At 44.2% G+C, this 27,643-nt stretch overlaps 1 protein-coding gene and 1 pseudogene across 2 annotated transcripts in view; both read left to right on the forward strand.

Annotated features, from left to right (window-relative positions):
- Positions 1 to 16,228, forward strand: part of LOC114705356 — a 51,321-nt pseudogene extending 35,093 nt beyond the window's left edge.
- Ubr2 (ubiquitin protein ligase E3 component n-recognin 2) overlaps positions 15,989 to 27,643 on the forward strand; it is an 88,467-nt gene continuing 76,812 nt past the window's right edge. The window contains exons 1-2 of one of the 2 annotated variants that reach the window (XM_028887178.2): positions 15,989 to 16,415; positions 25,476 to 25,735. In XM_028887178.2, the coding sequence (XP_028743011.1) occupies positions 16,338 to 16,415; positions 25,476 to 25,735 (338 nt within the window). In that variant the 5' untranslated portion in view covers positions 15,989 to 16,337. The remainder of the gene's footprint in view (positions 16,416 to 25,475; positions 25,736 to 27,643) is intronic. The other variant, XM_028887179.2, reaches the window with a different exon arrangement.

Consider the following 27,643-nt stretch of genomic DNA (forward strand, 5'->3'; position numbering starts at 1 on the left):
TGGACTCTTCATGATTTTCAAAAATTATTAGGAAGCATTTCCAACTTACAGACCATCATTGGAATACCTAAAGATGGACTAGTAAATTTGGCCAATACCCTAAAAAAGAACAAGGACTTAAATAGTCCAGTAGAGTTATCAGCTGAAGCTGAGAGGGAATTGGCTCTAGTAGAAAAGAAAATACAAGAGGCACATGTGGATCATGTGAATCCAGACCTTAGCTGCATTCTGGTCATACTCCTCTCCAGACACTCCTCCACGGGATTTTAATGCAGAGAGAAGGTATTATATTGGAATGGGTATTTCTACCATGTAAACCGAGTAAGAAGTTAAAGACTTATGTTGAAAAGATCTCTGATTTTATTCTAAAAAGAAAATTAAGACCTTGCCAGTTGACAGGAATGGACCCAGCTGAAATTGTAGTACCTTTAACTAATAAGGAAATTTTCTCTTTATGGAAAGTTAATGAATACTGGCAAAGAGCCTGCAGTAACTTTTTAGGAGAAATTAATAATTGTTATCCCAAAAGCAAAAGAATAGAATTTATAAAAGAAACTGAATTGGTCCTTCCCCACATTGTATGGCAAAAACCAATCTCTAGAGTCCCCACATTCTATACTAATGTGTAGCATGAATCTTAAAAGTTCTTATTAATAAAATCAAACCTGAGGCCAGTTATTGGGGCCCATGCTGGTAGATCAGAGATACAGAACAAGCCACAGCTATCTCACCTCGCCGGGTCCTCAGCTGGTTTTGTCTCCTCAGACTGGAGGCCTCTGAGTCCTCATCCGGAATGGGTCTCAGCTGAATTACTGCTCAAAAGCCTGAATGCTTAACCAGCCACATCTTAACCAGCCAAAACGCTTCTAGTTTCTGGTCCTCACGCCTTATATATCTTTCTGTTTTCTACCACCACTCCCTGGGATTAAAGGCTGGCTTTCTGGGATTAAGGGCGTGTGTCACCATGCTTGGCTATTTCCAATGTGGCCTTGAACTCACAGAGATCCAGAGGGATTTCTATCTCTGGAATGCTAGGATTAAAGGTGTGAGTGCCACCATTTTCTAGCCTTTGTATCTAGTGGCTGTCTGTTCTCTGACCCCAGATAAATTTATTAGAGTACACAATATTTTGGGGAACACAATACCACCACACTAATGCAAATAAATCAGGAAAGGCAGGATAGAAATAAGGAGATTTAAGTAAAGTGGTTCAAAGCCCCTACATTTCTGTCTTGAAGGCAGAACTCTTGAAGGTAGAACTGTGTGCCATTCTTATGGAACTAATGGACTTCACAGAACCTCTTAATATAGTTACTGACTCTCAATATGCAGAGAGTTGTTTTACATATTAAAACTGCTGAATTTATTCCTGATAACACAGAATTAACTTCACTATTTACACAATTACAGGAAATCATCAGAAATAGGGAACATTCTATATATATAACACATATCAGATCCCATACGGGTCTGCCAGGTCCTCTAGCACAAGGTAATGATGAGATTGATCAATTATTAATAGGTAATGTGCTAAAAGCCTCAGAATTTCATAAGAAACACCATGTAAATAGCAAAGGTTTGAAAAAGGACTTTTCCATCACTCAACAACAAGCCAAGGAAATTGCAAAAAAATGTCCTATTTGTTCCTTCTATAACCAAGCTCCATTACCTGTAGGAAGTAATCCTAAGGGTATACAAAGAAATGAAATTTGGCAGATGGATGTGTTTCATTCACGGAGTTTGGAAGATTAAAGTATGTGCTCCATACTATTGACACCCATTCAGGATTTCAATGGGCAACTGCTCTGAGTCCCGAAAAGGCTGTAGTCAATCACACATTTGTTAGAAGTTATGGCCATCATGAGTATACCTGTATGAATTAAGACTGACAATGCTCCATCATATGTCTCTAGTAAAATGATACAATTTATTTCTTATTACAATATAAAGCATGTTACAGGTATACCACGTAATCCCACAGGCCAAGCAGTCATAGGAAGATCCAATCGAACTTTAAAGGATATGCTAAATAAACAGAAAGAGGTAACAATGACTCTTAGAAATAGGTTACATAATGCTTTATTAACCTTGAGTTTTCTCAGTGTTGATGAGAAAGGGACAACAGCTGCAGAGAGACACTGGACAACAGAAAAAACTCATGAGCTAAACCAACCGGTTTATGTCAAAGATGTGTTGACCTCGGAATGGAAACCAGGATACATCCTATGATGGGGAAGGGGTTTTGCTTCTGTTTCTGCAGGAGAAGAAAAGCTATGGATACCTACAAAATTAATAAAAATTCACTTCAAACAGGAGAAACCTTTGTGAGGAGGAGTAATAGGTCATCCACCAATGGGACAACTCTACAAGTTGTAAGAAAAACTCAGCAAATAAGGGTTGTGGCAGGGTTCTGTTTTTTGTCTCTATGGGATAATAGAAATACCCATCTTCAAGAAATCAAGGGAAGGAGCTATTGGTACCAATATACTCTACAGGGTAATATCTGACTGCCTGACATCAATATCTCTTTTACTCTAGAACAGTTATGGTCCTGATTCAATTATAAATCAAGCTGGCTTTGGAGTTGGAATGTGGCTCTCTCCTTCTCTAAGCCCAAGCATACTGCTAAAAGAAACATTAGGGGATTCTGTCTCATATCGGAAGAGCCGATTGGTGTGAGACAGAAAAAAACCAATAATCTGGGGACCATTGTTGTCAAGATTCTATTTCTTTCCATGCTTATTTTTATTTCTGGAAGCCATTCCTCAAATCCCCCTAAATCCAAACTTTCCATTTTGATATTAATAATGCTCAAGTTTCTACAGTGAAAAATAAGTCCTTCTAATAGCAATCTCTGAAGTCTCCAGAAGGAAGATGGGGCCCCACAACAACGACTCTACTCATCCAGAAAGATGCCATGGTACCTAAGAATCCTACTCAATGATCAGCCTTGGACTGATAATTCTTGAGGATAGTTCTAAGATGTCCATCATACTACACTTCTAGCCAGAATCTCAGACAATCTTACCCATTATTCTGAGACTGGCTGAAAACTCTACAGCTAGTCCTATTGAGACCTAAATAAGCTTTCTTACAGAAACCCATGGAGATACCACCGCCCCCTAAGTAGCAAGAAGCAATTCTAAGAAATTGGTGCCCCCTCGGGCTGGAAAGATGGCTCAGAGGTTAAGAGCACTGGCTGTTCTTCCAGAGGTCCTGAGTTCAATTCCCAGCACCCACATGGTGGCTCACAACCATCTGTAACAAGATCTGGTGCCCTCTTCTGGTCTGCAGACAATGCAAGCAGAACACTGTATACATAATAATAAATAAATCTTTTTTAAAAAAAAGAATATTGTCATATTACATATTGCACTATACATTTCTACCTATGTTTAAGATACATTGTGTATTGTCACAATTTTGAGGTCATTGTCCTTATATGGTACATCTGCTTATAGAGTGTTTACCTTGTTAATGTGAAGCCTTAGTCCTTAGGTTATTTAGGTAGATAAGACTTACAGAATTATAGTCATTCATGCTTGTCATTTCTATAGTTATGTTAGTTAGGTTCTCCAGATTTATGGAAACATATGTCAGATGGATAGGTAATCTTCAAACACTTCATAGACCTAAAGAATATGGCATTTAAATGTTTTGATAACTTAGAATTCCATTGACGTGAGATACGATTGCTCCTGGCAGCACCGATCTGATCCTGAAAGAATGTTGGGCTTCTGAGACATTTCTGTTTGGAAATTTGTCTTCTTTTTGGCACAAAATGGCCTGCTGGGCAAAGAACTGCCTTTGCCTCAACTTCTGACAGCATGAACACTGTCCCTTCCAGACAAGCAGGACACAAGGAAAAGTGACTACTGAACTCTGCCTAGACAGGGTAAGATGGTCTTTCAAATTTCCTGCTTCTGACAATGGTCTGTCAGATATTCTAGGCCTGTAGCCAAATTAGATGCCTCAATGATGCTGAGAAACTTCAGGTGACTGTTCAGGCTGCCAGCTGTCTCTGTCTATTCTCACAAGAATTTTGGAAACTGCTTGCTTGCATTTTTCCATTTTCTCAGGTATTATTATTTTCCTTCTTAGGTCTTCGATAGAGTTGAAGACTAGATAGTTATCTTCTCGTATCTTAGCTAGAACATATTAAGTACTACAGTTAGACTCTTCAGGATAGGAAAGCTATTGGAGTAATCTCAGTATTTGCCATTTACCTATGATCTGGACATTTCTGGACATTTAACACATCTTTCTTGTTTGATGTTGTTCTTTTTGGTTATAGTTCAATTTTTGTTTATGTGATTACCCTTTGTTTTTCCTGGACAATGCTTGATAATTTTTTTTTTTTTTTTGGTTTTTCGAGACAGGGTTTCTCTGTGTAGCTTTGCTCCTTTCCTGGAACTCACTTCATAGCCCAGGTTGACCTTGAACTCACAGAGATCCACCTGTCTCTGCCTTCCGAGTGCTGCGATTAAAGGCTTGCACCACCACCACCCAGCAATTATTCTTATTGTATATAGTTTGCATTAAGTTTGGAACCTTCTTATTTAGACAAAAAGGGGAAATGCAGTGGTATTTGCTCTGCCCATGACCTTGGGCTATAAGGCCCAAAGGAGGCGGTGCTTTCTGCCATTGCACATGACCTATTAAGCCCTTTTTTTCAAGACAGGGTTTCTCTGTGTAGCCCTGGCTGTCTTGGAACTCACTCTGTAGACCAGGCTGGCCTTGAATTCACAGAGATCCACCTGCCTCTGCCTCCTGAGTGTTGGGATTCAAGGTGTGCACCACCACCACCTGGCCCCCTTTTGGGTTTTATAAAATGCTTCAATCAACATAAGGATAACTCACTAGATAATCTGGAACAAAAATGTCCAGTTTCACAATTCACCAGAGAGATTAAAGTAAAAATGGAAACTCCTTTAAAATAAGCAGATAAAAGCCCGGCAGCGGTTTACAGAGCAAGATCCAGGAAAAGAGCAAAACTACACAGAGAAACCCTGTCTCGAAAAACAAAAACAAAACAAAACAAAATCAGATAAAAGTGAACAGCGTATGTGGTAATCAAATCATTAAAGAGGAAGGGAGGGGACGAAGAGGGGTTTGGTTAATTTTTTTTTTACCCGAATGGTTGTGAATGGTTGCTCTGATCCTATCTCCCTCCCTCTCCTCTGCTCTCCTCCCCCTCCTGAGCCCCTCCCCCTCCTCTGCCCCCACCCCCTGCATTCCCTTCCCTTCTCTTCCTCTCCCTTTTTTCCTTTCTTTTTTTCCCTTCCCTTCTCCTTACCTCCCCCTCTCTCTTTGGCAGGGTCTCATGTAGCCCAGGCTAACCTCAAAGTCACTATGTAGCCAAGGATGACCATAAACTCCTGATCCTCCTGCCTCCCACCTCCTCATTGCCAGGATTCCTGGCATGTGCCACCACATCTGGCTTCATCCTGAGGCTTTAATAATGGCTTCAGCTGATCAAAGGTCAGCCCTCTACAGTGAGGCATTCCCTCCAGTGGGGGGCAGCACAGAGCATAAACACAGCAGCCCTTATGTGTCAGCAGCTGTGGCAGACTGAACGCATGAGATTCAGGGAGAGAGGGAGAGAGAGAGAGAGAGAGAGGGGGAGAGAGAGAGAGAGAGAGAGAGAGAGAGAGAGAGAGAGAGAGAGAGAGAGAGAGAGAGAGGGAGGGAGGGAGGGAGGGAGGGAGGGAGGGAGGGAGGGAGAGAGAGAGAGAGGAGAGAGAGGAGAGAGAGAGAAGAGAGAGAAGAGAGAGAGAGAGAGAGAGAGAGAGAGAGAGAGAGAGAGAGAGAGAGAAAGGGGGAAGAGAGAGAGTCACATTCAGTTCAGACCTAAACTCAAAGTAATTAATGGATTGAATTAAATGTCAATTGTAACTGATAAAGGAGAATGTTGGGTTTTCTAAATTAATCATTTAATATTTCCCAAACCTTGAAGATACATTTTCAGGTATAAATGGTCCACTTAGTAGAGGGTTGAGGAGACAGCTCAGTGGATAAAATGCCTGCTTTGCAAATGTGAGGATCAGAATTCGGATCCCCAGGCTGCCTGTAATCCAGCACTGCTGATGTGGAGATAGTGGAATCCACAGCACAAGGTGCCTAGTGAAATTTAGTGGAATCCGAGAGTTCCCAGTTCTGCTAGTGAGCCTGCCTCGGTAAACAGAGTGGAGAAGGTGCTATGTAATATTTTGTTTGTGTTCTGACAAATAAAGCTTGCCTGGAGATCAGAGGGCTGAGCTAACCACTAGTTAACCATAGAGGCCAGGCAGTGATGGCATCTTTAGTACCTGCATTTGGGAGGAGGAAGCAGGAAGATTAGGAGTTCAAAGTCACCCTGGGCTATACCAGATTGAACCAGTGTAAAAGAGAAACAGAGCCAGGCAGTAGTGGCACAGGCCTTTAATCCTAGCACTTGGGAGGTGGAGACAGGAATATAAGGGGGTGGAGACAGGATCTCAGCCCCCACTCAGTCTGATGATTTGTAGACAGGATGCTTTATTCGGTCTGAGATTTTGTAGAGGTAAGAAGTCTCTGGTGGATGGCTGCTCTGCTTCTCTGATAGGATCAAGGAAGACACTTAAGATCAGCCTCTGGCCTCCCCACACACGCACACTCACACCCCGCACATATACACATGCACGTTAGGCCACACACGTCCATGCATAAAGAAAGAACGAGAGGAAGGGAGGGAAAGGATGGTGGGAAGGAGGTTCTACTCAGTTCCAGCACCAAGGTATAGAAATTAACCCTTACTAAACTACATCATTGTAAAACCCAGAACTGGAAGGATGAAAAGAAGAACCTGTAGGTTTCCTGACATAGAAAACCATGTCAGCAACAAAATATCAAACATTAAAATAGCTGTGGATATCTTGATACTAGTACCAGAAGCTATGCAAATCCTGGAATACTTTTTCACACAGCCTTTCTTGGGAAACTACTGCGATACATGCTTTAAGAAAATCAGGGTGGATCCAAGAATGAGCACAATATTGGAGACATAACAGACAAAGATCTCCAACACAAGAGGGAATTTCTTTTTATTTTATTGTTAATTTTTAAAAAAAATTATGAGTTTTGCCTGTGCATCATGTGCTTCCAGACCAGAAGAGGGCGCTAATCCCCTGAGACTAGAGTTAGAGGTGGTTTTTGAGCCACCATGTGGGTGCTGGGATCAAACCCGGGACCTTTCTTAAGAGCATTCCAGAGTAATCTCTTGCTTTTATCCTTTACTATACAGAAGATGAATTTGGTAATTATCCAAAAAAGGGATTTTATTCAATATTATGCTTATCACATAAAACACCAGAAAGAGCTGATGAATTCCACAATGAAGATAAATATATAGAGCCAGGAATAGTGGCGCACGCCTTTGATCCCAGCACTCGGGAGGCAGAGGCAGGCAGATCTCTGAGTTTGAGGGCATCCTAGTCTACAAAACAAGTTCAAAGACAGTCAGGGCTACACAGAGAAACCCTGTCTTGGAGGAAAAAAAAAAAAAAAAGGTAACTCCATAATGGTGTGTTCTGTCATCGAATACTATGCAACTATAAAGAACATTGTTAGTTTAAAAAAATCAACATGGGTTTCTGGTTTACTGACTTATGTTTGATTTTTATTTACTTATTTTGAAGCAGGGTCTTGTGTATCCCAGGCTGGCTTCAAACTCACTATGTACCTGAAAATGACCTTGAATTTCTGATCTGTGTGTCTCCATGTCCAAGTGCACCATCATGCCCAGTTTGTGGCACTGGGATCTCCTGCTGACTGAGCCATATTCCTCATCCAGCTGAGTTTTTCTATTTGGGGCTGTGATTTCAGGATTCTGATTGGTAAATTGGCTATTTTTCATCCATCTGCTTTCCACCTCCCAAAATTTTTATGTAGACCTCTAACCCTTTCCTTACCCATCATGAGGCATTCAATTCACCATATTAATTGACAGTTAAAGCTTAGGGTTAAATGCTTATATGGAAACTGAAGACAAGACCTTGGGTCAAAGAAACCCTGAGACTGAAGCTGACCTCCCACACAAAGCTCAGGTAGCAGAGGAATGAGGCAACACTGGAGGAAACTGTTCCCTGACAGCAGAAAGGCTTTTTGCCTTGACTCTGAATATGAAGGAGCCCCTTACAGATTTCTTCCTGGGACTGGAGAGATATGTTGTGGGATATTTGTACACTGTGTGAAATATATTGCTGTGATTGGTTTAATAAAGAGCTGAACAACCAATAGCCAGAAAGAAGTTAGGTGGGACTTCCAGGGACAGAGAGAACTCTGGGAGGAAGAACGAAGTCACCAGTCAAACGGAGAGGAAACAGGAAGTGTAAGATGAAAGAGAGGTAACACCACATGACAGAATGTAGATTAATATAAGTGAGTTCAGTTATAAGAACTAGTTAGGAACAGGCCTAAGCTCTAGGCTGAGCTTTCATAATTAATAAGAAGTCTCTGTTTCATTATTTGGGGCTGACAGCAGAAAAGAAAGTCCTCCTATAGAGATATCTCCATGATTGAGAGTAATTCCAGCTCTCTTAGAGAATCCAGGTTCATTTCCAAGAATCCCTATCAGGTGACTCATAATCCAGAGGGTCCAAGGGCACACACACACACACACACACACACACACACACACACACACACACCATACATATACAGAGACCTGCATATATGCACATAAATAAAATAATTTAGAAAAATATTAAAATAAATTGAGGAGAGCAATGCTGTTCAATTGAATTAATACTGTGAGGGAAACACAAACTAAGAAACTGACATCAAAATTGGTCTAGAGTACATGGTTCTCTGAGGATGCCAAAGTAGATCTTCAGCCCATAATTTGTCCAGAGTGTCTGTCCTTGAAGAGTAAAGAGAAAACTAATTTGAAGGTACATGCTATGAAAACAGGTTTCCAAACATTGCCAGACTAAATACACTTCTTAGAAAGGAAACATGGAATCGTTGAAAGACTCAAAATATAGCTCAGTTTTGGGTCAGGCACACCTGAAGAGAGAATGTACTATCTAGAAAATCCTTCCAAGGCGCAGTGGGTAAAGCTGCCAAGCAAGCCCAGTGTGAAAGGTTTCCATACCCTGATAATTAAGTCTCTTCACTGATATAGTAATCCAAATCAAACGGAATTAATAAGACCAGGTTTAATCTGAGCAAAGCAATTCCTGGGTGACTCGTGGGAAACGGAAGCGGGACAGAAATCACATGAGAGGTCTATGGACAGGACCTTAAATACCCTGTAGGCACGGTCTTGAGGAACTCTGGGGGAGGAGCCACCGCTTGGAGGGCTTTCTCTGAGGTATGTCTGAAAAGGGTACCTCCAGGGGAGGAGCTGCCACTTGGAATGGGAGGAATAGGGCCAAGTTAACAGCCAAACATCTCGCCGGAGTTTGGAATGGGGTCCGAGCTGGAGATTCCCAACATCCCAACCTTTTTGGGTATATATGGATGCTGGTTCAAATCTGACTACTTCTTCCTGGCAAAGGACAACATGGGGATGGGGGAGTCAGGAGTCAGTGTACTCACACTCAGCAGGAGATTTGGGTGAAGAAACATTTGGGTAGTTGCCATCTTGGAGACTTTCAGGATCTGTTTCTTGAGGAAGCAGAGAAGGCAAGTTGCCAGGAGGAAAAATAGATTATTAACATCAGCCCTATAAACAGGGCTAGCCGTGGGAAGAGTGAAGACTGCCAGAAAGAATGGACAGAGATGTGCCCCGGTTGCCCAAAAGAAACAAGGGTGAATGAGCCAGACTCAAGAACAGATACGTCCTTGAGTCTGGAGAGGTGGTACCAGTACTGATGTCCCAGGAGCTTGGGGGTGAGGGTGGCACACCAAAGCGGGAATGATGTGTTCCAGGAGTACCTGAGCCATCACATCTGTTGTTTTTCTGGAGGTGGCGAGTGCCTTCATCATCCTATAAAAGGGTCAATAAGAGCTAAGAGATAACGGAGCTTTTTATGAGTGGTCATGTGGGTGAGGTCAACCTGCCAATATTTGCCCGGTTGGTGTCCTCAAAGCTGGTGCAGGGGCTGATGTATCTGGAAGGCCCCCTGCAGGTTGGCCTTGGCACAAGTCTGGCAGAAGAGGTGGACCTATCTAGGAACTGATCCAGTTGTTAAGGAAGGCAATGTTTGTAGCTTACAAAACCAGCAGGCAGAAAATAGAACAGCCACTGCTGCTTTGCCCTCCGATGCTATGGGAGCAGTAGCAAGGACAGCTGTATCAGCTGAGCTTTCCCTGCCTGTGCATGAAGAAAAGCAGCACAAACCAACACAGGATGATCTAGACGTAGCTGATAGCAGCCTAGGAAAACACTCTCCCCTGGGCGCTGAAGCTCTGCCTAACCCTGGCAGCACCATCGTGAGTGGACCCATGTTACAGATTGAAAGTGTCTGTTCTCTTGCAGAGGTGACGTGTCTTACAGTTCCCAGATAGCAGAGATATTCAACGCTGTACAAAATGAGCCCCAGAAACCTTCACCTAATCAGCAGGTAATCAATAGTCAACAAGAAGAACAAGTAAGTGACACCACTGAAAATAATGACTTTGGTTTTCAGAAAGATAAGTGTGTGCCGTGTACAGATGTTCCTCATGAAGTCACCGAGCAGCCAGAGCGGCTGCAGCCTGTAGAACCAGCATCTAGTGAGTCTGCTGGAGCACACAGAGAAAGTCTAGAGGAAAGCAGTAAGGAGGACATTGGTGGAAAAGAAACAGCTAAGAACGTGTGTTCACCAGCTGCAGCTCAGCAGGATCCTCACCCTCAGGAAACTGATATGGTCAGTAAGAAGGCAGGCCACAGTCTTCCTGCAATAAATGAGATTAATGATGAAAAATGTGACCAGCTGTCAGAACTTCTAAAAGAGTTCCCTTATGGCATTGAAACTATGACCAGACATGAAGTTTCTGTGGGCCAACAAAAGACACATGAAATCTCAGAAAATCAAACTGGTAGTAAGACTGGTAATGTGCCTGGGGATAACACAGACCAAATAAAAATTACAGTATTAAACTCAGACCAAATCAAAGAATTAATTCCTGAAGAGGATCAGCCCTGTGACTTAGACAAATTGGCAGAATCTGAGAATAGTAAAGTCATTACCGAAGTGAAGAGCCCATGTGATTCACAGGTCCTCAGAGAAGAAAGTCATGACCCTGGAATGTTGGACCTAGAGAAAGACACACTCCCTCGCTGTGCCCTGGGTTGGCTCTCAGTGGTACATGAAGGTGTGCCAGTGGCATGGCAGTTCACAGAAGAGAAAGACCAGTGTTCCTTGGAGACCGACACTGCAAACAAGGAGAGCAGTCCTGCAAGGGTGGAATCACTATTTCTGAAATTAATCCTATCTCTAATAAGCCCCAAAGTCCTCTGATCCAAGCAGCTGAGAGCCCATTTTTCCAAAATACATGGTGAAAAGGTAAAACCATCCAAAAGATAGCATTTTTTCAACTAATGGTTACAAGAGAGAGAAATCTAAAGCAAAACAGGTTAGCTCACTGAAAATGGAGCAAAAAATTTAAAAAAAAAAATGTTTCATCTAAATGTGACAAACTAAATCCCTTAAAAAGCAATAAAATAGCAACCCCTGAAATATTTCATGTGATAACTTCCAACTCTGATTAAAACATGCCAGCATTTTCTCAGCAAGCTTCTCGGGAAACCTTCAGAAAAAAATGCATATTCCCAAGACTCAGGTCCAGGAAAAGCACATGCAGGATTTTTGCCAAATAAAGACCCATGCAGGAGGAATCGGTTTTTGGTACAGTCAGTGTCACCAGGAAAGAAAAAATTAAAACTCAAAGCCCATAGCTCCAGACTTAAATATTTTGGAAAAAAAAAAAAAGATGTGGAAATAAAAAGGAAAGTATGACAAACAAGATCAGAACAAAAACGCTGGAGACGAACTCAAATGGTGCCATACTCTGACAGCACCAAATGGAAGAGCCATGGTTTAGGACGAGACGGTGCCAAGTTCCGAGTCCTCGGACTCTAAGGGTAGCTCTCCTAAGAGAGCCAGAGTTAAAACTGTGCAGGAATATTCACAACGGCAGAATAGTGACCTCACCCTGATGCTTCAAACCCACATAAAGGTGAAAGAAGGGGGGCTGGATAGGTGGACGGCTCAGAGGTCAAGACTGCCTGTTGCTCTCGCAGGGGACCAGAGCTTAATTCTCAGAACCCACATTGGGTAGCTCACAACCATCTGTATATATATCTCAGTTTTACATTTGTTTATCTATTTATATGTGTGTGCCACCACGCACATACAAATGTCAAAGGGAAGCTTGTGGATGTTGGTTCTCTCCTTCCACCATGTGAGACTAGAGAATTGAACTCAGGTTGTCAGGTTTGGAGGCAAGTGTTTTTACCCCACTGCCTCATTATGACATATTCATTTTATATATATATATCACTGTACTCTGCTCATATAGCTCCCCTTTTTGGGGATATTTGCTCACACTGTGAACCAAGAGTTAGCACTTGCATTAATTAAATAAAATTCACTTTGGATCAGGAGGCTGAGTTAGCAACTAGTTTACAGGAAGTAATCATAGAGCATCAGAGGGCATCTGGGAGAAATAGAGAGATGCACCAGAAGGAGGAAGGAGGGATTTGGAGTGGAATGGCTTTTTTTGTTTGGGCGGAGTGGAAGGACGCTCTGTTTGGGAGACGCCAGCAAGGAGAGAAGGTTAGCTGGGTGCTACTCAGCCTCTCTGAGCTGGCAGGTTTTCACCCCAGCCTTTGAATCTCGAGTTTTATTTATAAATAGAACGATAGAGATTTAGTTAAAGCTACCTTTAGTGGCAGCGACAGAGCCTGTGCCTGCGGGAACAGAATTCCCGCCAGGCTGTGGCCTGAGTGGCCAGGCTGTGGCCTGAGTGGCCAGGCTGTGGCCTGAGTGGCAGGGCCTCTGCTAGAGAAGCAGGCCAGTAACTGCGAAGTCACAATTGCTGGCTGAAATAGCAGCAGATTAAGACACAGTCACTGGCGGAGGTTAAGATCACATTGCACTACTGTTTCTCCTCGGTTCCCCAAACACTTTCCCTTTACCCCGTCTGCTTTCACGTCGTGCACCTGTGTGCACAGTCACGTGGATGTGAGTGTACTTTCCTTTTTAAAAATTTTTATAGGGTTTCTGTTGTTGGTTTTTTGTTTTTTTGGGTCTTTTGGGGGGCCTGCCACCCAGCTCCCAAATAAATCACATGGAGACTTATTCTTTCTTATGAATGCCCAGCCTTAGCTTGGCTTGTTTCTAAGCCAGCTTTTCTTAACTTAGATTACCTTGTGTATCTTTTGCCTCTGGATTTTTGCCTTTCTCTGTTTCTATAGACCTTTCTTCTTTCTCCATGGCTGGCTGTGTAGCTGGGTGGCTGGCCCCTGATGTCTTCCTCTCCTTCTTTTCTTGCTCTTTGATCATCTTTTTCTCCTATATATTCTCTCTGCCTGCCAGCCCTGCCTATCCTTTTTTCTGCCTCACTATTGGCCATTCAGCTCTTTATTTGACCAATCAGGTGTTTTAGACAGGCAAAGTAACACAGCTTCACAGAGTTAAACAAATGCAACATAAAAGAATGCAACACATCTTTGCATCATTAAACAAATGTCCCACAGCACAAATAAATGTAACACATCCTAAAATAATATTCCACAACAGGTTTCACTATGTAGCCCTGGCTATCCTGGAACTGTATATATAGATTGTCCTTGAACACACAGAAATCCCCCTGCCTCTGCCCACAGAGTACTGGGATTAAAGGTGTGTGCCATCAAGCCTGGTAATATGTTTTCACCTCTTTAAGAGTTTGAATAATATTATAACAGGTGGCAAAACCAGAAACAAAACAAAACTGTAAACATGTCTCAACCTTGGTCTGGCTCAGAACTGTTCTATATATAAATTAAGCCTTCCTCTGGAATAAATTAGCATGCCTGATAAGTGTGCAAACAATTCTGGAGCTTGTGTGATACCCTGGCTCCATTCTTTTCTCAAGTTTTATTTATTTTTATGTGTACAACTGTTTTGTCTGCTTAGTATGTACATGTGCCATATGTGTGCCTGGTGCCTTAGGAGGCAAGAAGAAGGCATCAGATGCCCTGGGGCTGGAGTGATGGATGGATGGTTGTGAACCACTATGTTGGTGCTGAAATCAAAACCAGGTCCTCTGCAAGAGCAACAAACACTCTTAACCACTGAGCCATCTCACCAGTCCCTCATATTTTCTTTTATTAAAAATGTATAACTTCGTGATGTGTGTGCAAATGTGTGCCATGCCATGTATGAGGGTCTGAGGACAGACAGTTATTTCTCTCCTTTCACACGGTCTCTAATGGGGACACTCCAGTTGTCACGTTTGTATGGCAAGCTCCTTTACCCACACAGGTGCCTCACAAGCCCAGTAGTAATATTTTTGTTTTGGTTTTAGTTAGGAAATCAAACCCAGGACCTATTACATGGTAGGCAAGAGCCTTTCCCTGCCCAAGAGCAGATTTTTTTTTTTTATATGTGTGAAAAGTTTTTTCTCTATTTTAAAAAAGTAGTATTTTGGGGCTGTGCACTTAGGTACTGTGGAGGGGCCTAAAAATCTGAATAACTTGGAGCTAGCCTTCTTCCTCTTCACTGAGGGTTATGAATTCAAGGCAGACTTCCAAAGAATGAATGCTGTCTTAGATACTCTTCTGTTGCTGTGATAAGATACATGACCAAGGAAACTTACAAAAGTAGCTCATGGTTTCAGAGGGTGAGACTAACCCTCACATCAGGACTCTGGAGGTGGTGGACTTGCTGGTTAGGGGTGGGGGTGTGTGGAGGGAGATAGGGTCACTGGACCTCTTTGTCCCTCTTCCCAATGTGGCTATATCGAAAATTCTCCAGTCTCCGCTTTTTCCCTATTGCGTATCTCTTTAACTGTCCTATTGAGGACAAATGCCCAAGCCTACCTCCGTTAGGGCTGCCAGGCTCCAAGACCTAACCATAACAACTCCAATAACAAAAAGACCAGCCTCTTCCTACAGGGCCACTGGAGTCTGGTCATCTGTGAGAGGCTGAACTTCTCCACGAGGATAATTTAAAAGGTATTCAAATGCATGTCACAAATTCCAGTCAGTATACACAAGCCTCTGAGCAATCTGCTTTTACAGAAAAACGACGGCTAAATCCTCTGGCTCAGTCAGTGTAATCTTAAAGCAACGCGGCTGAAAATACTCAGTACCTCTTCTGCTGTCTTGTGGACTGCCACTGGACCCTAAACTTTTTTTCCCCTCAACCTTTGAAAACCTTCAAAAACAATGGCAGTCCCAGCTCGGCTCCCTGGCTCTCCCTCCGCGCAGCCGCAGGAGGCAGGAGGGTGGACGCGGAAGTAAGCGCGCGCTTCCAGGACTGTTCTACTCCCGGAACCCGAGAGCGGGTCTTTAAGGGGCCTCTTTAGACTACTTTTCTTTTGCATCAAGACTTTAAAAATAAATAAATAAATAAATAAATAAATCTCCATCCGTGGTCAAAAACTAAATTGCTTGCTAAGTTTAAAAAATATTTCTTAAAACTTTTCCAAACCTCGGTCCTAAACACACCTTGCTGACTCGTGCAAGGATGACAAGGCATTGGAACCTCAGGGATAGAACGCGCGGGTCATTCATTCTTTTGACAATGGAGGGCTTGTCGGACACCAGACTTTTGACCGACAGCTGAGTGTCTATCACGCCAGCAACTGTTCTTGGTGCTGGGGAGATCAAAAAAAATGACCAGAATAAATGAAATTAAAATACTAAAACGACACTTCACACGTGATTTCGCTCTTCTGGCATCCAAGTCCCTCTCACGGATTCTGAGCTGCCGTTCTCCAGGCTTCCGCCGGGGGGTGGACTACAACTCCCATGATGCTTGCGCGCGGCACCTTTTTAGAGGCTTCACTCCGCTCCCGGGCTGCGGAGGGAAGGACTACAGTACCCAGAATGCTCTGCTCCCCCGCCTGGGTGTTTTTGCCCCTCTCTTGGCGTTGAACGCGGTAGTGGCCATCCGGAGTGCCAGGCCTGGGGTTCTCGGTGTCCTTCCCCGGGTCACGGGCGAGGCGGCGACTTGACTTCTGGGCGCTGAGCCCGGGCGCGCGCGCCAGTGGCCGCCGTCCTCGCTGCAGGTTCGCGTCCCGCTTTGCTCCGTGCGCGGCTCGGCTCGCGGCCGCCTGGACGGCCCGGGACTGACGGCCCCAGGACAGAGGCGACCGTCGCGGCTGCGGGAGCAGAAGCGAAGCTGAGGCCCGGGGAGAGGCGACAGCGGCGAGAGCGCCCGGGGAGGGGAGAAGGAGAGAAGATGGCGTCGGAGCTGGAGTCCGAGGTGCAGGCCATCGACCGCAGTTTGCTGGAATGTTCTGCCGAGGAGATCGCAGGGGTGAGTGCGGGAGCCCGGGAGGGCGATGTCCGGCCCTCGCAGGCCGCGCCCCGGGGGAGGAACAGAGTCCTGGAAATCCCGGAGCGCGCCACTGACTTCGGGTAACAGCCGCGCTGGCCCTGCCCGGGGGGGAAAGGACCCAGGAGGCCATCGAGCCTGCTCCGCGCCCTCTGTGCCCAGAGGTCTCCAGGCCTCCCGTACCTGGCGCTCTCATTGCCCCTCTTTACCTTCCTGGTCCGTGAAGTCTACCACACTTAGGCCTTTGCCCTTTATGCCGGCTGTTGGGAGGAAGGGAGCGAGCCGCTTCCTAGCGCAGTCGTACAGTCGCCCTACTTTAGCTTCTGATCCCTTTTCTTGGGATAAGCAGAGCAGTGTCTGCGCTGAGGCGTCTTGTCCTCACCAACTTTGTTGCTGGGACCGCCGGGGGGCACCCAGGCTGCAAACCGCACAGCCCCGCATTCCCCCACAGTGCTTTTTTAAAAAGTCGTCTTGCACTTGTTTATTTAGTTAGATGGCAATCTCGGTGCCTGGGTGCTTCAGCTGGAGTCGGAGGTAGTGTCTTGACACGTTTGCTGAGCGTGGAGGCTGGGAGGTTTTTTTAAAAAATACATAATTTTTCAAGAAGTTGGGAAAAGTTGGACGGAGAACAAACGTTATATAACTTTGAGAAAGCAGCTTTGGTTAACAGCTCATTAATGGTAGAGTTGATCACAGTGTATCAGCAGCCATTAGGCCCTAACCCTAAACCATTCAAACTCAGTAAGGACAAAAAATGTAATATGAAGAGTGCTGATATAAGTAGCAAAATTATAAAAACAACTTCAACACACTCAGTGTCATCTTTTGCCAGTGAGGGCAGGGGACACCTATCAGAACAGATTGTCCACAGTGACTGTGAATGGTTCGAACAATTGGAGCCCAGTCTCTAAGGCCTGCAGTTGAAAAAGCTCCTAGAAAATGAGTGACTCTTCGGCACACTGCATGTTGCGGGCAGTAGCTGGGGTATGAGGCTGTTGAGTGTTTGAGGTGAATTGGTACCCCTAAGGAAGTTCAGGTGGAAGTGAGTGAGAGGGAGCGTAAAGGTGATACATTAAAAAAATACATTGTTGCCTAACGAGTCTTTCTGAGTTTTTGGTTGTTTTGTTTTTTAAGACTAAGGTGTTCAGCCTGTTTTCATGTATGTCTGTGTGAGATTGCACAACCCAAGGATTGTCAGCCCCCATCTGCCTTTGATTTATCAAAGCGATTTGGAAAAGGAGATGAAAGCCTGTCCTAAGAAAACAGAAAAATAAGTAATAACAGTAACTTGGTATCCTTTTCTAATTGTTGTCAAATCTGTTTATGTTAAAGTAGTGGGGTTTTGGTTTGTTTGGTTTGGTTTTTTTTTTCTCTCCAGTGAATTTTTTGCATCTGTGGGCTAGTGAGGCTAGCAGTGTTACCCCATTCTAAAATTGATGAGATACCCTCAGTTTGTTGAGGTTCCCGAGGAAGCATTTACAAAACCAGTGCCGGAGGCTGTTGCTCCCAGCTCTTAAGGGGTGAATTTTCAAGCAGACGGAGTGCAGGAAAATAAGGGAAATGCAACAAAACCTTTTTTTTAAATTTATTTCTAATGATGTGTATTTGTGTATGTCTGTGTCGGGTGTGAGCATATGAGTGCTGCACCCTGGCCCCAGGCACCAGATCCCCAGTGTGGGTGCTGATTGAAGAGTGCTGTGTGCTCTTAACTGCTGAGCTATCTCCAGCCCAACAGACCCTTATCAACTCGTGCCTGTTTGAATTTGTGAAGATCTCCGTCCCAGCTCACGTTACTTTCAGCTCAGTTGACTTTTAAGTGGCTTTCTTAGGAGATTTATGAAATGAAACTTTAGGAAATGTAGTCTGAAGGCAGGGAAGTCCTGTAAACAGAACAGATGGACATTAGAATCCATGCTATACGCCCCCGCTGTATAACCTTACCCAGCATTAATTACATCTAGAGGGCTTTACTGGGTGTATTTAATTAGGATGCCAAATACTTTAACATGGTTCTTTCAGCCTTAGGCTCCAGCATGGCCCTGGACCACAGCTGAAAGTTAACAGGCCATTTTCTCTTAGGATAAAAGTAAATTTTAGTCAGGTGTGGTGGTACACACCTTTAGTTCCAGCACTTCTGAGGCAGAGGCAGGCAGATTCCAGTTTGAGGCCAGCCAGGGCTATATAGTAAGAGCCCATCTCAAAAAAAAATTTTTTTTTTAATTTTAGAGAAGATTAAACAGAGAAAGTAGTTATTGCAGAATTTAGACTTCCGTGGTTGGTGATTTTTTTTTTAATACCAATTCCGTTTTAACTTAGTAAGTACTGATGCCTTTTGTGTCATTTTGAAATGGGCTTGCTGTGTGTCCCAGGCTAGCCTTGAACTCAGAATCTTCCTGCTTAGCCTCCTGCCTGCTGGACTTGCAGGCAGGTGACACCACACCTGGCCTATGAGTAAGCCTTGAACACTTTATTGACACAATGTATCAGGCAGAGGAAAGCCTTTGCTGTGGCATCCATTTCAACCAAGCTGAATCTACACTTGGGATTTTAGAGATCACCGAAGCCAGCTGCTGTCAGTCTTCTCTTTCTTGGTAGAATTGATTCCAGTATGTTCCAATAGGTGATTATTGTTTAGGAAGACACGTATTGTTTTTCCCCATGCGTGAAATAAATCGAAGCTGTGTTGGATGGTGCACGTCTATAACCCCAGCACTCAGGAGGCTGAGGCAGCAGGGTCACATGGGAGTGCCAATCCAGCCTGTGCTATATGGGGGGATCCTTGTCTCCGAAAAAGAAATTTGGAGCTGGGTAGATGGCTCATTCAGTCCAATGCTTCTTCATGCAGGCATAAGGACTTGAGTTCTCCCCAGGCACAGCAGTGTGTGGCTGTGGTCCCAGCACTGGGGAGCAGGAGACAAGCGGGTCCCTGGAGCTTGCTAGCAAGCTAGTCTGACTGAATCAGTGAATCCCAGATTCTGTGAGGGACTTGTTTAAAATAAGGCAGTGAGAAATTGAGGAAGACATCGGATGCCCCTCCTCCCCAGGTGTCACGTGCACACACCCAGATGAGAGATTTCAAAAATTTCTTTCATGAACTTGAATTTCTGTGTCTGTGTATGTGAAGAGTGAGTCGATGTGGGTGCCAGGCACTCTTGAGGAGGTTATAGGACATGATGTGGAGTCTATTCTTCCCTTCCATCTTTATGTGGACTCTGGGGATTAAACACAGGTCACTAGGCTTGCCAGGCAAGCTCCCTTAACCAGTGGGCCATCTTGCCAGCACTCATTATAGACATTTTGTGTAGAGTTTTGTGGGTGTGTTGATTATTTCTAGCTTTAACATTGTGAATAGTCCTAGGGAGGTACAGTACACACTGGTTCAGGGTTAGAGTGCATTCCTAGAGTTGTGTGACCATGACTTACCCTTCATAATGTTTTCATCATCCCTCCAAAGGAATATGTCCCTCTCCATCCCCCCCATCTCCAAACTGTAAACAATTGCTAATCTATTTTCTGTTTCCATAGATTTATTTATTCTGGACATTTTATATAAATGAGACCATACAATATATCATACGGGTTTTCTCCCTTTTTTTCCCACAGATGTTCATCAGTGTTGTAGAATGCATTGATACTTCATTCCTTTTCATTACCAAACAATAGCCCCTTGTACAGATGGATATAGCACATGAATGGATATAGTTTTATCCATTCATGAGTGGATAGATATTTGGGCTTTGATGCTTTTTGGATATCCGGAATGAGCTACTGTGAATATTTGTGTAGAGATTTGTGTGTGTGCACTTTGATTTCTCCGGGCCATGTCCCTGGGAGTGGAGCTGCTGGGTCATATGGTAATAACTCTTTTGAGGAACTGCCAGCCTGTATCCAGGGTGGCTGCAGCATTTTATATTTCGTCAGCAGTGCGGGAGGGCGCTCCGTTAGCTGCATCCTTGCCAGTACTTGTCTGTGTTTTGACTGTTGCCATTCTGTTAGGTATGAAGGACTTTCTCATGGATTGCACTTCCGTTTCTTACTTGATCATGATGCTAAACACTTGTATGAGTGTATTGTCCATTTCTGTATCTTTGTACCTGCCATCTTAATGTAGTTTTCCTCCAGTTACATACTCCATTTTACCAGTAGAGATTGCTGTTTTATAGCTGACTCACATGTTGTGTAGCCTTTTTTGAAAGCAAACCAGATGTGCTCAAAAGATGCAGTTTTAATCGGCTGTAGAATACTTAGATGCAGTAGCAAAGAAAGCTAACCTCTAGGGACTCCCTTGCTTTGCGTTTCTACTTTACGTGTGTTCTCAATCCGAGGCTTAAAGTTAACATTCAGAAGGAGAGCTGGAATGTTGTCATGGCTTGTTTGCTTTAGTGGGATGAGGTGACAGTTTCTTTACTTGTAAGGTGGTAAATGCTGGTCCGTGTATCTGAGATAAGGACAAACCAAATTGCAGCCAAGTTGGAAACCCAGTAATGTTTCACGTAGAAACCTCAGCAGCATTTAGCAGGTGAGAACTGGTAGGAAAAGCTGTTGATTTTATTTTGAGAAATATGTAAGCAATCATTGTGAGAGACAATCCTAAGTTTTTCTTGCTTTATATAATAATACATGTTAAGCTTAATCAGACTAAGGTGCCTGTAATAGAGTCCAAATACTAGGTGGCTTTTAATTGTTCACACAACAGTAATAAACTTTTGTATTTGTTTTGCAATATTGAGTACCTGGGCCTTATGAGTTCTGTACTACTGAACTACACCACCAGCTCCAGTGGTATACTTCTAAGCAATGAGGAACATATGTCAGCCTTTTTAGTTAGGTTTTGACAAGAAAATGATTTTTAAAATTAGATACTTCTCCACTAATGACATGCTTCATAATAGCCTTAACTTTTTTTCTTTCCTTTAAGATTTTTAATTTTTAGGTATGTGTATGTATGTGTGTTCATGTGTCTGTGCACATGTGTGCAGATGCCCTCAAGAGGCCAAAAGAGGTCATCAGACCCCCTGGATGTAGAGTTAGAGGTGGTTGTAAGCTGCCGTGAGTGCTGGGGACTGAAGTCGGGTTCTCTGCAGCTGCTAATCCTTCCGCAGCTGAAGCTTCCTTTTTACCAAAGAAACCATGAACAGATGTGATCCATCAGCTGATGGAGCCACAATAAATACTACACAGTTTCTTCTAAGAACCATCTTATCTTGATTACAATTCTGCAAAAGTGAGCTTTTAGGAGAGATGGGAACATAAAATAAGGAAAACTAAATTTTTTTTCCATTCTTTTAAAATAGGATCCCATGCAGCTCAAACTGACTTTCATTCCCTAAATAGCTGAATATGACCTTGACTTTATGATATTCCTGCCTCCACATCCCAAGTGCTGGAATTACAGGCATTACATTCCCCCACCTATTTCACCATTTTAAACTTAATCTTTTTTTAAAATTCATGTTCTCGTTCATTCCTCTCGCCCCTCTCAGTTTTTTGTTTGCTTGTTTTTGTTTTTTGAGACAGGGTTTTTCAGCCCAGGCTGTCTTGGAACTCGCTTTATAGACCAGGCTGGCCTTGAACTCACAGAGATCAGCCTGCCTCTGCCTCCAGAGTGCTGGGATTTTCATTCATTCTCTTATGCTTCCTTTCTTACCATAGTGGAGCTTAGGTGCAGGGCCTTGCTCATGCTACACAGGTGCTCTACCCCAAACTCGATCTCCAGCCCTTTCTTTCTTGAAAAATCTATTCAAGACACTTCTGGCCAGGTTTGCCACATGTCTTTACTCACAGCACTCAGGTGGTGGAGGCAGGTGGATTTCTGTGAGTTCCTGATCTACATAGGGAGTTCTAGGCTAGCCAGAGCTATAGAGTGAGACCCTGTTATCCCCTCTCCAATGTTCATTTTATTTAAAATACATGTGTGTGTCTGTAAGAGTATATTTACATGAGTGCAGGAACCAGCAATAGCCAAACGAGAGTGTTGGCTCCCTTAGAACTGGAGTTGTACGTGGGTGCTGGGAACCAAACTCTGGTCCTGTAAGAACAGAGCAGTACATGTTTTTACTTTCTGAGCTATCTCTCCAGCCCTTAAATTTATTTTTTAAGTGAGTATGTATGCATGCCTCTTTTTGGTTTTTCAAGACACGGTTTCTCTGTGTAACAGCCCTGGCTGTCCTGGAATTCACTTTATAGACCAGGCTGGCCTTGAACTCACAGAGATCCTCCTACCTCTGCCTGAGTGCTGGGATTAAAGGCATGTGCCACCACTGCGCAGCTATAATTTGTTCTTACTCGTTCTATCTCCCACTGAAAATATGCTTATAAATAAAACCTTAGTATTGTCAGTTAAAATTGTATTCAGCTTTCTTACTTTTTCATTCATAAAAAAACCGTATAGGATAATTTGATAACTTTTCTTCTTATCTTGGCTTACCCGACAATGGGTAAACAACTGGACATTTACCCTTGGATGTGGCCAGTACAAGTGTCATTTAAAAACTCAATAAGTCAGGGGTGGTGGTGGTGGTGGTGGTGGTGGTGGTGGTGGTGGTGGTGGTGGTGGTGCATGCCTTTAATCCCAGCACTCAGGAGGCAAAAGCAAGAGGATCTCTGAGAGTTCAAGGCCAGCCTGGTCTACATAGAGAGTTCCAGGATATCCAGGGCTACACAGAGAAACCCTGTCTCAAAAACAAACAGCCCTCAGTGAGTATGATTTCACTGCTTGCCCTTTTTGTAACTGTGGAACTTAAACGGTGTGTGTGTGTGTGTGTGTGTGTGTGTGTGTGTGTGTGTGTGTGTGTGTGCGCGTGCTCACATAGTGTGCTCCTGAATGTATAACATTGTGATTTCTAGCAGCTACTCTTTAAAAGGGGAGAATCGTTTTGGGGATTTTTCTCCTAAGAAGTACTGTCATTGGAAAAATAACTTAGTCCCTTCCTGCACGCATAAAGCAAACAGGAAGGTAATGTTTGGAAAGTCCACGATTACTGAAGTGGTAAAAACTTTGTTTGCAGTCATAGCCTTTCAGTACCAAGCCTTATGAACTAAGTGTTTATATTTTTAGCTAAAGTTCTCTGGAACATGAGATTAACTAAAAAGTTAAATACACCACCTCACAAATATTTAAAATGTTATTTTTAGAAGAAATATGTGGGCTGAGGATTGTGTAGATAATAGCTAAATGAAGGCCTTACATTGACTTATTTATTTATTGTGTATGAGCTTTTTTCCCCGGATGTATATATGTGTAACCGTGCGTATGCCTGGTGCCCTTGGAGTTCAGAAGAGGGCATCACATACCTTGGAATTAGAGTTATGGATGGCTGTGAGCTACCATGCGGGTGCTGGGAACTGAACCTGGGTCCTCTGCAGGAGCAGCTAGTGCTCATTGCCTCTTGTCATCTCTCCAGCTCCTCACACTGACGTCTTCAGATGCTAAGCATCGCTTCTTCATAGCCCCTTTAATCCTTGCCCTCCTCTGCTGCCTCGGGAGCTCTGGGTCACAGGTTCACAGATGGCTCTGATGGTACTGCCAGGCTTGAGCTCGATTAGGAGTTCCTTCCCCTGGCCCTGTTGGCTTTCAAGTCATGGTTTCTCTGTGTAGTCCTGGCTGGCCTGGAACTTGGAGATCCGCCTGCCTCTGCCTCCCGAGTGCCGGGATTAAAGGCATACAGCATCATATCCAGAAAATAGAAGTCTTTTTTAACAAGTCTGTGATTGCAACCTAAGTAAACACTGGGTTTGTGAGTTGTGTTAGCAGTTAGGTTAACTGTTTAGTAGAAGTGAGTCATTTTATCTCATGTTTTGAGGTTTATAATCTTTTTCTTGACTTAGAGCCAATATGGCACAAAGAAGTTTAAGAGAGCAGTGGACACATGGTCGGAGGAGGCAGGCTGTGTGGCAAAGGCCAGGGAAGGCCAGAAGGAGAGAGGAAAGGCAAGAGAGTGCTTCAGGGGGCCTGGGCTGGGCTGCAGGTCTGGACTTGCCCTGGCCTTCTTTCCCTGGGGGCATCTCTCTGTCTCTCTGGAATGTGAGTACAGTGAGTGAAAGCAGACTTGGAGTCCTCCACCAGGCTAACCCAGTCCTCACTGGGTCACCCCTGACAGAAGGGGAGGGAGGTGGAAACTGGACTAAAGGACACCTCCTAGGAGGCGAAGCATGCGCACTGAGTGACTAGAAACAGCCGTAGGCAGGGGAAGTAAGCCAGGAGGACTTCGTGAGCCAGGGCCATTTCAGGGGCTGGACCTTAAACGTAATGGGAAGCTGTATGACATGTTCAAGTTGGTATTTGTCAAAAATTACCCCAGTAGTGAGGTTAGAAAAGTTCACAGAGGGACAAGGCTGATGGGGTCCCCAGAAAGGACATGGCTACGCTGTGATGGGGTGGGGTGAGGGGTTCTGTAGAGAGAGAAATGGATGGATGCCTGTCTGATGGTAAAAAACAGAGTGATGATGTTGATCGGAGCAGGTGGAAGATTCTCAAGTTTAAGTACTTAGATAAATCTAAAGTAGCGAGATAGAGGAACAGATTTTGGTGGTGGTGGGCATTTTGAGTTGGTACTTGTGAGATATCCAGATATATAGGTAGTTGGAAGCCAAAGTCGGGGCACAGAAAAGGGAGATATTTTGAGTTTTGGTTTTCTATCTGGATTTCGGGGGGAGAACAAAGGGGAAAGGATTTGTAGAGAGAAGTTCATCAGAGAAAGAAGCCATAGTCAATAGGTCAGGCTCTTGTGGGATGACATCCGTGAAAGACCACACACACACACACACACACACACACACACACACACACACACACACACGTCTGTCCATCCAGGCTCTTGTAGATGTTTCTTCCTTCTGCCTTTACCAGGGTCCTGGAGATTGAAATCAAGTCATCAGGCAAGCACTTTTACCCATCTGGCCGGCCCAGATTAAAATTTTAATGTATAATAGTATAAACAAAATACGATTATTATTATCTTTTTACCAAAAAGAAAGTTGGATATAATTGCTCAAATTAGCAGTCCGTTGACCTTATTTCAAACTTTGTTTCTTTTTCTAAAGAAATGGCTGCAAGCAACTGACCTCACGAGGGAAGTGTACCAGCATTTAGCCCACTGTGTGCCCAAAATCTACTGCCGGGGTCCCAACCCTTCCCCACAGAAGGAGGACACACTTGCACAACATGTCTTGTTGGGACCAATGGAGTGGTACATCTGTGGTGAAGACCCTGCCCTGGGATTCCCGAAGCTTGAGCAAGCGAACAAGCCTTCTCATCTCTGTGGCCGAGTGTTTAAAGTAGGGGAGCCCACATATTCCTGCAGGTAAAGTACGACAGTTCTCTGAAGCCTTCAGATTTTTCTTTCCTAATTATGAAATCTATACATTTAAAAGTCCACACCACCAATACATACAGTTGAATAAACTGATTTGGGGACAGATATTCATGAAATGACTTTGCAGATCAAGAACCAACCTGTCACCAGCACAGAGAAGCCCTAGGTGGCTTCCATCTCTATCCTGGCCGTGGTTTCTCCCTTACCCTTCTGATGCTTCTTGCTTCCAGTGATTCTTTCTGATGCTCACATTGTTCCGGAGTTGCCTGTGGAAACCCATCACACTGGCTCCTTTGTTCCTCTCCTCTGCCTTCATTAACTTTGGGGTGCTGCTTCCCTTTCTGGCATGATGAGATACCCACAGCTTTCTGTATTTGCTGTGACCTATATGGAGAATCAGTCATTTCTCCAAGGAGTTTCTTTTTAATTGGGAATGGTAGAAAGTAGGATATGTTTGCTATGTGGGCTTAGAAATACAAAAATGACCTTAAAAGGTTGGTGAAATTGAGTCTGAGAAAAGAAGGAAGAACCTGCCCTGACCCCTCTGACTTCCCATGCTGATTATCACTTGCTTACAGTGCTGTCTACGGGCTGTTTCTCCTCTGAAGTCACCCCCCATGTAATCGAGAGTCGGTGGGAAGCACTTGGCTCTTCCCTCCCCTTTCTCTGTCCGCCACTGTTGGCTCGCCTTTTCCCTATCGAGCTTTGAGTTTCCTTGCTTTTTAATATGGTTGCAGGGCTAGGACTTGAACTTCAGATGTTGGTCCACGTCCACTGATGTAGTTCCGATTTTGTTGTTTTTTAACTTGCACACTGGGTCCTAGCCTCACACAGTAGGAGCCTTTGGCGCTGCTGGCTCTTTTTGATGCTGCTAGTGTTCTCAAAATACTTACTTAGTTTCTGGCACAAGATTGCTGAGCAGTGGTGGCACACACCTTTAATCCCAGCACTCAGGAGGCAGAGGCAGGTGGATCTCTGTGAGTTTGAAGCCAGCCTGGTCTACAAAGAGAGTTTCAGGACAGCTAGGGCTACACAGAGAAACCCTGTAAAAAAACCATGCCACAATGACATCTTAGATTTCTCCCTGTCTGCCTTGAAATCAACCATTTTCCCAAGAAACTAGTTTTCTTAGTAGAGAATGGTGTTTAGCAAGAAGACAGTGGCTGGGTAACCCGTGTGCTCCTTGCTTTGGGGCGTCAGTACTTCTAGACCCTCTCACGCTCTGTATTCAATCCCTGTCCAAGCCCTGAAATAGGTATCTGGGGCTACAGTGGCTTCTCCAGTTCTAGCCCAACACCTCGGGGTTCTTCCTGGGTTTGTGTACTCTGGTTGGAGGAACTTGAGTCCCATCGTTTCTACGTGTGCAGCCAGACATTCCTTGGCTTTTTTATGGCTTTTGCCACCCAGCTGTGTGTGATCACCCTTCTTCCCTGTGCAGGGACTTTCTTCTTACCAGTTGTTGGGGCACGTACAAAGTAATTCTTACGTTGGTGTTTGTAGAGCTTACTCCACAACGTAGCCTTCCTCGTGTGTCTGCTGGACATCTGCCTTGACCAGAACCCAAAACCCCAGCTCTCTGTCTGCTGGACTGAGTGTCCCTGTGACACTCTATCCACATCACTCTAGGAAGCTTGCCGAGCCTAGCCTAACCTCTGATCTGTGGGTGACTCCACATCATCTTCCGCCCTTGGGCAGGGTCCTCAAGGAACAGAGCCAGTAGAGTGTAGATACCTTACAGAAGAGTTTGCTAGAATGGCTCACATGATGGTGTCTGGGGAGTCCAGAAGGGGCTGGCTCCATGCTGCACCCAGCAGCTGCCCAGTCTATGAAGCTTCATACCTCACTACGACCAGTCTGGTGCCGAGGACCTGGATAACTCCCAGGGAATCCACTGAT

Source organism: Peromyscus leucopus, chromosome 16_21, assembly GCF_004664715.2.
Source record: "Peromyscus leucopus breed LL Stock chromosome 16_21, UCI_PerLeu_2.1, whole genome shotgun sequence".
NCBI classification, from domain to species: Eukaryota; Metazoa; Chordata; class Mammalia; order Rodentia; family Cricetidae; genus Peromyscus; species Peromyscus leucopus.